The following is a 9722-nucleotide window of genomic DNA, read 5'->3' as shown; positions in this document are numbered from 1 at the left end:
TTAACATTCAACAACTAAGAAATATTCCTGTTTATAATCAGCATAGAGAAACACTAACAACTGCAGTATACAGACTATACAGTTGACTCTTGAACAGAGTGGGTTTGAACTTCAAAGGTCCACTTATATGTGGATATTTTTTAATAGTAAATACTATAGTACTACACAATCCACAGTTGGTTGAATCCACAGAGTCAGAGAGAACCTCAGCTACGGAGGGCTGAACATAAACTATACATGGATTAACCCCCGCATTGTTCAAGGGTCATCTGTATTTGGATTAAATTTAGAACTTTTTTAGGGAATTTTTAAAAATTGAAATCTCAACATAAAGGGACAAAATTATTAGGCATCACCCTATCTTGCTGTACAGTCTGAAATCAGAATAAGATTTGATTGGAGTTCACCATTACAGGTTGAAAGTGGTTGATGAGTACAAAAAACAAAACAAACAAACAAAAAGCATCCTAAAATAAACAACCAGAACAAAAATATTTGTGCTAAATGAATTTGATTTATTGAGATGAACAGCAAAACCCCTTCCTACTCACACCTAATTGTAGTGCATTGATGTTGATGTAGAAATTAATGATACATGGGCAGAGCAACCATAAGAGACAAACTGCCTGCTTCACTAGTAAAAATTCAGGTATATTGGAAAAATATATCTTGCTTTAGCTGTAGATGAGTACCAGTTCAGAATTTTATGCCTGGGTGACTTGTTCAGCATCATCAAAGACCAGGATTTCAGCAAGAAGTCAGCGAGAAGATGGAAGATGTATCTCTCAAGCATATCTGGAAGCAGGAAGACAGACTTTGTTTTTCAGGTTGTTCTGTGCACAGAGTAATGATTGAAGAGTCCTGTAGTTATCTGCAGCCATGGTCCATCAGTAAGTGCTGTAGCCAAAGCCAGAGCCAGAGCCCCATGGCCGGCAAAAGCTGCCACCATAACCATAGCCTAGGTTGCTAATGTTGCTACCACCAAAGCAGTAGCCCAAGGAGCTGTAGCCATTTCATCCATAACCGTAGTTCAGGGGAGAGCCCAGGGGCATGACGCAGTTCAGGAGTGTGGCTCTGAAGGTCCTGTGGAAATCGGTTGCCTAGCAAGGATTACCTGGAAGTAGCTTCCACAGCAGAAGCAATGAGTCATGGTGGCAGGAGTTGAGAAGGATTTGGATAGATTGCAAAGAGCAAGTTACCCAAGAATGAATGAAGTTCTTGTCCTGCACAGGGCCTTTTATACCTCAAGCTGGTGGGCATGACATGCTTGCCTAGACATCTTATGATAAATTTGCATAGATAATTCTATTATTGTTAATAAAATGCATATAAAGGAACCCACATTTTTGTTGGCTTTTCTACCTGCAAAGGAATGTGTCATATCTTCAAAGCCAGTGGCCATCCTTGACACACAATTGAATTCTTTTCATCAGTTTTCCATGGTTTAACCCATGTTCTGATTGCATCATGTGAGACTCTTTAAATCCTCTGATTATAAACTCCTCCCAACTGATATAGCTAAACTAAAAAAAGCTTTGGCAACCATGTAAACACTTCTACAGCTTCTTGAAATTCTCTCCATATGTCATTCAAAAGCATTGGTATACCAACTGTTTAATGGGTATGGAGGTTTTTTTAGAGTAAAGAACAATATTTGGAACTAGAGATGGTAGTTGCAAAACATTGTGATGTACTAAATACCACTGAATTGTTCACTTTAAAACTGGCTCATTTTATGTTATGTGAATTTCATCTCAATTATTTTTAATTTTTAAAGCATTGTTACAGAAATCCAGCAGAGCAAGTCTTTTTTACAGAGGCTGTAAGAACACTAAATAATAGGATAGCTATGGATAACGTAGTAGTAATTTTCATGTATTTCATTTATGAGCATTATCCTTGTTAACATGTCTTTTTTTTCCATGGAGAACATACAATCTTTGGTTGTAAATCATCTTGAACATTGCCAAGCTGTCTTGTTGTGGAGTTGCCACAGTGGGGTTGAGTGGAATGGTGCCCAATTTAAAGTCATGTTATACCATGCTTGGTTCTTATTGACTCCTAGTAAAACAAGCTTGGATACCATGATCCATTATGAAATACCAGTTATATTTAAAAGTGCAGCACTTACTTCTGCTCCCATTTTGCAGAAGTATGTCCACTTTTCATGACAAAAGTAAACCAGAAAGAATTTGAGCTCAGCAAAGCTAAGTCTATTCCAATTCAAATGTTTAGGAAAGAATCATTTTTATACAGCCTAGTTTCTCTGAAAATAGATAAAGAAAACTTCCTCGATACCAACTCCTTTGTATATTCCCCCCTTAATGGATAACGATAGAGCCCAAAGGGCAAAATATTCCAGACATTTCTCTGTTAAAATTCCTCCTCCCTGAGGTTCTCTGACACAAGAACTTCCTACAGGTCATATTATTTAAGTTTGGACATGCTTTTTTTTTTAATTCTAAAAACTGATTATGCTATGAGAGTTTATAGTTAGAGAGAATCAAAAAGATAAGGTCTATTTTCAAATTCAATTTTTAACAAAAGGAATGAATTAAAATAAGAGGCTGTATCCTCAAGAGTCCAAATTATATAAATTCTACATAAGCTAATCCAGAAAACTCAAAAATATGTGTGGGAGTCAGAGAGGGCAGAAGTGACTGCTCTCATTTAATTGTGACTGTTCAGTGGTTACTTGAAAATTTTTACTGCTGATTCTACCATGCAATGACTTCTGAACCTGTAATTTGGATCTACTGCCACCAGGTGGCAGTGGTATTTATTTCAGTTAGTCTGAACTACAGGACTGGAATTGGAGGGTTATCAAATGTAAACAGGCAGAAGAACGCCCTAAAGAACTTGTTTGAAATTCAAATTTCCAGAGCTATCCTCTCCCTCTACCACCATGAGATCCTGGAAATCTGTATTTCTAATGAGTATCTCAGGTGATTCTGATGAATAAATTATCCTGATAAATTCTGGACCAGTCTTTCATGAGATTTCAAGGACTCTGTCTTTGCTTGGCTGTGTGAAATTGCCCTGAGCTGCTTATTTCTCTTTGACAGGCATGTTCAGTGTCAGTCACAGGTGACCTATTCTCTGGGTGATAGAGATAATTAAAGAAAAAAACCTTAGTTTGTCTTTTCCATTCTCTTGTGCTCTGTTTCTTTTCTCAGGTCACACCTGAATAGAAAGGGAAGTCACTACAGTGTGTCCAGGCATATTTTACCAGGAGGTAAAACCCACCTGAGCTGGCCTATGAATCACTTACCCCCAATTAAATAAAACTATTTTGCTTGTTTTTTATTTTCCTATATCCTCTTAGACTTTCCCAGAGAAACTCCTTAGCCAAGTATTTGAGTCAATATTTTTTATTCTAAATATTAGTAATAATAAATATACATGAAGGGCTCACTCTGTGCTAGGTTCTGTTCTAAACACTTTATGTATACTACTTGTTTATATATCTTACCATATACATTGTGTATATATGTATATTTATACATATATATATATTTATACATATATATATATATATATTAAGAGGACTTACTATGCACATTTTTGTTTTTTTGGTTGCACCACACAGCATGCAGAGTCTTAGTTCCCCAAAACAGGGATCGAACATGCACCCCCTGCAGTGGAAGTGTGGAGTCTTAACCACTGGATCACCAGGGAAGTCCTGCTATGCACTTCTCTAAGCACTTAACAAATGTTAATTCATTTAATGTTTGCAATGATCTTATGATATGGGTATTACAATTTTTCTAATAAGAAAACTGAGGCCAGAAAGTTTAAGTCACACAGTTAATAATCAGCAGAATCAAACTCCAAATCTAACCCATATAGCTCCAAAGCCATGTTCTTCCCAGTTTTTCTCTACTGCCTTTGATGTTAGTGATACTTTAAAGGGTTTCAGCTTATAAAGTGCCTCAGATCACTTTATGTTCTTGAACAGATCAAGGAAAGGCTAGTTTTTTCTGCCGTGACAAACAACCCAAAGTCTAGATGCTTGGAAGAATCAGAGGTTTATTTCCTGCTCACACTATACATCCCCTCAAGTTGGTGGGTGTCTTAGATGGATGACATTCTCATCAAAGGCTTAAGCTGACAGTTGTCACCTAAAATATTACTAATAGGGGAAGGGCATGTGGCAAATCATACACTAGCTTCCAAAAACTTCCACCCAATGTTGTGCATCACTGCCACACTCTTCCCACTGCACAGCCCTACCTAACTTCACTGGCCATACCAGCAATGCTGTGTGCCCAGAGGAGGAAGTCCACGATGTTGCCCAGCAGCATTAATGACTCCCATGGAGACTTTATACTCATTACACAGACTACAATAATTTCTAAAACATAGTTTAGCAATGTTTCTAAACACACTTTCCAAAATTTAGATAATTAGATAAAAACAAATAAAAAGGGTTTTTTAAGACTTTACATAATATAATTTAAAATAGTTCTGATATTTTATGTTGTAAAACATATTTTTCCATGCAGTTCATTCACTATCAATCTGTACACGTTTATGGATTACTTGATAGTTTTCTTTTTTTTTCTTTCTCTTCTTTCCTCCACATCTGCCTAGTCACTATGTAATCTAATTGAGGGAAATGTTGCCATAAAAATTAGTTTTACACAGAATGGGAGAAAATATTTGCAAACTATGCAACTGACAAGGGGTTAATATCCAAAATGTGCAAATAGTTCATACAACTCAATATCAAAAAAGTAAACTACCCAATCAAAAAAATGGGCAGAAGACCTAAATAGACATTGCTCCAGTGAAGACATACAGATGGCCAACAGGCACATGAAAAGATATTCAACATATCTGAGTATTTAATGGGTATCTTTATCAGACAATAATTAGACTCTACAGTATAGCCCTTCAGCTCCTACAAGAATCATCTTTGTTTAGGCTCTAACCAGTGTCAAGTAGATATAAAATGATGGTGCTTGCCCATTTCCTCACAAGATATCTCTTACCTCACACCCAAAGGTTTCACCTCTAACATCTAAAAAAGACATTGACAAGCCTATGTGGTACCCATGTATGTATAGTCTGGAACTGTGGGGAGTTAATGCTCTAAGGGGTGAACCTTTGTACAAGAGAGATGGGAGTCAATGGACTGTCCTGGATAGTTAGGCAATTTCTTGGGAAATGGTCCTATAGAATCAAGCACTTAGTTGTATTTAGCTGTAGTCAACTTAATAAAGCATCTTAATCTGAGGTGTCCACCCTTCCCCGTTTCACTTCCCTGCTCCCTAAGAAAGAAAATATACATCAGCCCTTCACCAGAAACTTTGATTTCTGAAGAAACTAGACCAAAACAACACCTCAAAAAAATTCCTTTAAATATACCTTTGCTGAGATGCAACTCATATATGATAAATTTCACTCTTTTAAAGTGCACAGTTCAGTGATTTTTATAGCTTCAGAGCTGTACAACCATCACCACTATTCAATTTCAGAACAATTTCACCATCTCAAAAAGAAACTACAGGGACTTCCCTGGTGGCACAGTGGTTGAGAGTCCGCCTGCTGATGCAGGGGACACAGGTTCGTGTCCCGGTCCGGGAAGATCCCACATGCCACGGAGTGGCTGGGCCCGTGAGTCATGGCCACTGAGCCTGTGCATCCGGAGCCTGTGCTTCACAACGGGAGAGGCCACAACAGTGAGAGGCCCGCGTACCGCAAAAAAAAAAAAAAAGAAAGAAACTACATCATTAAAGTCTCTCCCCATTCACAACCACCAATCTAAGTTCTGTCTCTATGATTTTGCCTCTTCTGGACATTTCACATACATTTAATCCTACTACATGCAACCTTTTGTGTCTGGCTTCTTTCTCTTAGTATAATGTCTTTAAGGTTCATCCATATTGTAGCATGAATCAGTATTCATGCTGAATCATGAATCATTCTTTTTTATTGCCAAATAGTGTTTCATTTATGGATACACCATAGTTGTTTTAATCCATTCATCAATAGATGGACTTCTGGGTGTTTCCAATATTTGGCTATTATGATTAATGCTGCCATGAACATTTTTGTAAAAATGACTTTTAATATGTCAAAACTTGAGCTCCTAATTTTCTCCCACATACCTATTCCTCCCCTAGCCTTTCCCATCTTAGTAAATAACACTGCTATATAATTGCCCAAAACAAAAACTTAATTCTTTTTTTCATATAATTCCTTTATCCAATCTGTCACCAGGTCCAATCAGCATTGCCTCCAAAATACATCTCAAATCTACATACGTTTTTCCATTCTCATTGTTGTGATATAGCCAAACCACCACCATCTCTACCTAGGACTATTGCCATAGCATCCTCTCTGGTTTCCCTTTTCCCTCTTTTAGTCTCCCTCCACATCAGCTAAGTTAATATGAACTTTTCAAAATAAAGTGTGCTATACCCTACTTAGAAAGTCTTCAGTGACTTCCTGTTGTTCTTAGAAAAATAAAAGTTCAAACTTCTGACATGGCCTGGTTCCTGTCTAACCTTCCAATCTACTTCATCGTACACTTCCTCCCTTCCTATGATCCAGCCACAATGGTCACCCCCTCACTGTCTGTCACCCCTGGCAGTAGGCACCTTGTCTGTCTTATTTGTGCCTAACTAATACATAGCTGAAACTCAATAAATATCTCTTAACCTCTTAAATGTATGAATGAATGAAATAGTTGTTGGAGTGTGTGATGAAAGATGAGTATGATTTGGACAGGTGAAGATAAAAAGATATTCAGGATGAAGGAACACCATCAGCAAGGAAAGAGCAGAATTGTCTGTGTTGGTTTAGGGATTGGTGAGCTGATCCATTTAGATGGAGGAATGTACATATGGAGGGAAGTTAAGTTGAAATTTCCAGCAAATCAGTGCCATAGTTAGAGAAAGGATGGTCTTACATGCAGGGCAGGTGTGGGAAGAGATAAAGAGCTGCTACCAAAGGATTTAATGAGGAAATGATGTGATTAGACCTGGCTTAGTTTGAATAATGGATTGTAGGAGAGAGCTATGGAGAGACACCTATTAATATTCTATTAGAATTGTCAATTCAAAAAAATAATCAAGCATCTGAGTGAAGCTTGGCAATAAAAATGGTAATAAGAAGACAGGTTTGAGTGACATTATGGAGGGAAATTGTATGGGACTTATTTAGCAATGAATAAGATGTCATCTATGAAGGAAAGAAAGGAACCCAAAAAATAACCTCTGGTACCCGGGTAAAAGGTGCTTCTAGTAATGGCAATAGAGACATCAGGAGAAGGATTTTAATTTTAAAGGGGTCACTTGTGTCAAAGAGATTATAAACATTTGGAAATAAAGAAAAACAGTTTAGAAGAAAAAAAGCTAAATACAATGATCAGGCTTTCATCTTTCTTAAAGTAATACTTTAAGCAATGTTGGTAAATAAGATCCACTGGGTAGAAGAAAAAGACTGAGAACAGAACACTGGAGACACTGGGATTTTTAGGGGGATAAGGAACAACAGAAGTCAGAGGTGTCAGTAAATGAGGGTCAGAGTATAGTGGGGAAGTCAGAATTGCACCGATGATTCTTAAAAATGAATAAACATAGACTATCCTTTACAGATGATGATTAAGGAAGGAAAGAAAAATGACGAGAAAAGAGCTCGAAGGGTAGAAGGATCAAGCATTAGTTTCCGCTATGGGTGATATATATGTTATATATATGTTTCATATATGTAATATGTTTTATATGTGATAGATATGTATACACACACACATATATATACACACACACACACACACACACACACATAAATCCACATATATCACATACAGTTTGAGTAGCTCCATTGGTGCAATTCTTAATCACTTGCAGTGAAGATTCTCCCCTTTCTTTCACTGAAATTTTCCTCAATGTTAAAGCCAGAGGAAACATTGGTCCAGCTCTCTCTTCATTTTATATATGAGGAAAGTGAGATTCAGGGAAGAAAGTGAAATATCCCATGTCACACTATCAGTGTTGATTTGAGCCTAAAATCAAGGGTTTTAAAATTTTTTTATTTCTTTTACTGAAGTATAGTTGATTTACAATGTCATGCCAATCTCCGCTGTACAGCAAAGTGACTCATTTATACACACAAAATCAAGAAGTTTTGAGTCCTTGTCTATTACAGACTTGAATCCAACCAGTTTCTCAGGGGAAAAAAACTGATTCCTTTTTTGCACCTTACCTCCTCTGGTGGGCAAACCTAAGCTGGCTCCCATGACTCCTGCCTCTTGGTATTCACACCCTTGAGAAATACTTCTGAGTGTGCAGGTCCTGTGACTTGCTTATAATGAATTGAACATGACTAGAGTGACAGCATGTCACTTCTGTAATTATATTACACAGCATTGTAACATCTGTCTTGCTGAGAGGCTCTCTCCCTTGCTGGTTTTGATAAAACAAGTACCACGTTTCAGAGACCCACATGGCAGGGAACTCCAGCCAGTAGCCAACCAAAGAAACTGAGGCCCTCAATCCAATAAGCTACAAGAATTGAATTCCACCAACAATGATGTGAACTTGGAAGTGGATCCTTCTCCATTCGAGCCTTGAGATGAAGCTGCAGCCCCAGCAGGCACTCTGGTTGCAGCTTTCAAATGAGACACTAAGACACAGAACCCAGCAAAACTGTGCCCAGAATCCTGACCCACAGAAACTGGGATAATATAAGTGTGCTGTTTTAAACCACTAAGTCTGTGGTGGTATTGTTATGCAACAAGAGAAAACTAGTACAACCCACACTCAAATGCACACACACACACTCACACAAGCACAGATGCAATTTGTCACTTATCCAAAAGGCTCCAAAATGTATCTCAAATCCTCTCATATTTCTCCATCACCAATGTCACCAGCCACCAAAAGCCATTATCTCTTTGCTCTGTACTCACTGCTTCAAATTTGAGGTGAATTAGTCTTCTGCCCCCTGCATGGCACAAGGAAGAAGGGGTATATACCAGCTGATACAGTTGCTCCTAAATAACTGCCCTCTTCACCATTGCACCAGGCTATCAAAATTGCTCCCACCATCGGGGCTTCCCTGGTGGCGCACTGGTTGAGAATCTGCCTGCCAATGCAGGGGACACGGGTTCGAGTCCTGGTCTGGGAATATCCCACATGCCGCGGAGCAACTGGGCCCGTGAGCCAAAATTACTGAGCCTGCGTGTCTGGAGCCTGTGCTCCGCAACAAGAGACGCCGCGATAGTGAGAGGCCCGCGCACCGCGATGAAGAGTGGACCCCGCTCGCCACAACTGGAGAAAGCCCTCGCACAGAAACGAAGACCCAAAACAGCAAAAATAAAATAATTAATTAATTAAAAAATAATTGCTTCCACCTGTTTCAACAGTCCTGATGTGACCAATCCTCTCTGCTTTCCATCTTTAAGAGATGCCTTATTTCTGCTCTCATCTGACAGCAATCTTTTTATTTTTCCAGGATTGTTATGATTTGTTCTTTTTGTAAAAAAGAGATTATCCTTTCTATCATTTCTAGGGATATGGAGAAAGAGTAGGAGGTAGGTGCCTGTGTTTAGTCTGTCATTTTGATACAATACCCTTTCCAGAGTAATTTTCGCTATATTATGCTGCTTCCCCCCAAATCCATTTATAGACATTTTTCCTGGAACTAAATTCTGGCAGGGACTTTTTATAATGGCTCTTGTAAGTACTATGCAGCCACTGCAAATTATATTTATG

General features: G+C 38.3%; 1 protein-coding gene across 1 annotated transcript; it reads right to left on the bottom strand.

Annotated features, from left to right (window-relative positions):
• Positions 1-887: 887 nt before the first annotated feature.
• KRTAP7-1 (keratin associated protein 7-1) lies at positions 888-1150 on the bottom strand (the record flags this gene model as incomplete). Its single annotated transcript, XM_082839081.1, is given in 3 exon segments — positions 888-1013; positions 1017-1102; positions 1105-1150. Coding segments are annotated over 3 exon segments (258 nt in total).
• Positions 1151-9722: the final 8572 nt, after the last annotated feature.

The sequence above is a fragment of the Leucopleurus acutus genome, assembly GCF_964270905.1.
Source record: "Leucopleurus acutus genome assembly, chromosome: 5".
NCBI lineage: Eukaryota > Metazoa > Chordata > Mammalia > Artiodactyla > Delphinidae > Leucopleurus > Leucopleurus acutus.
The sequence above is the reverse complement of the archived record's forward strand: the minus strand, read 5'-3'. Positions and strand labels throughout refer to the sequence as shown.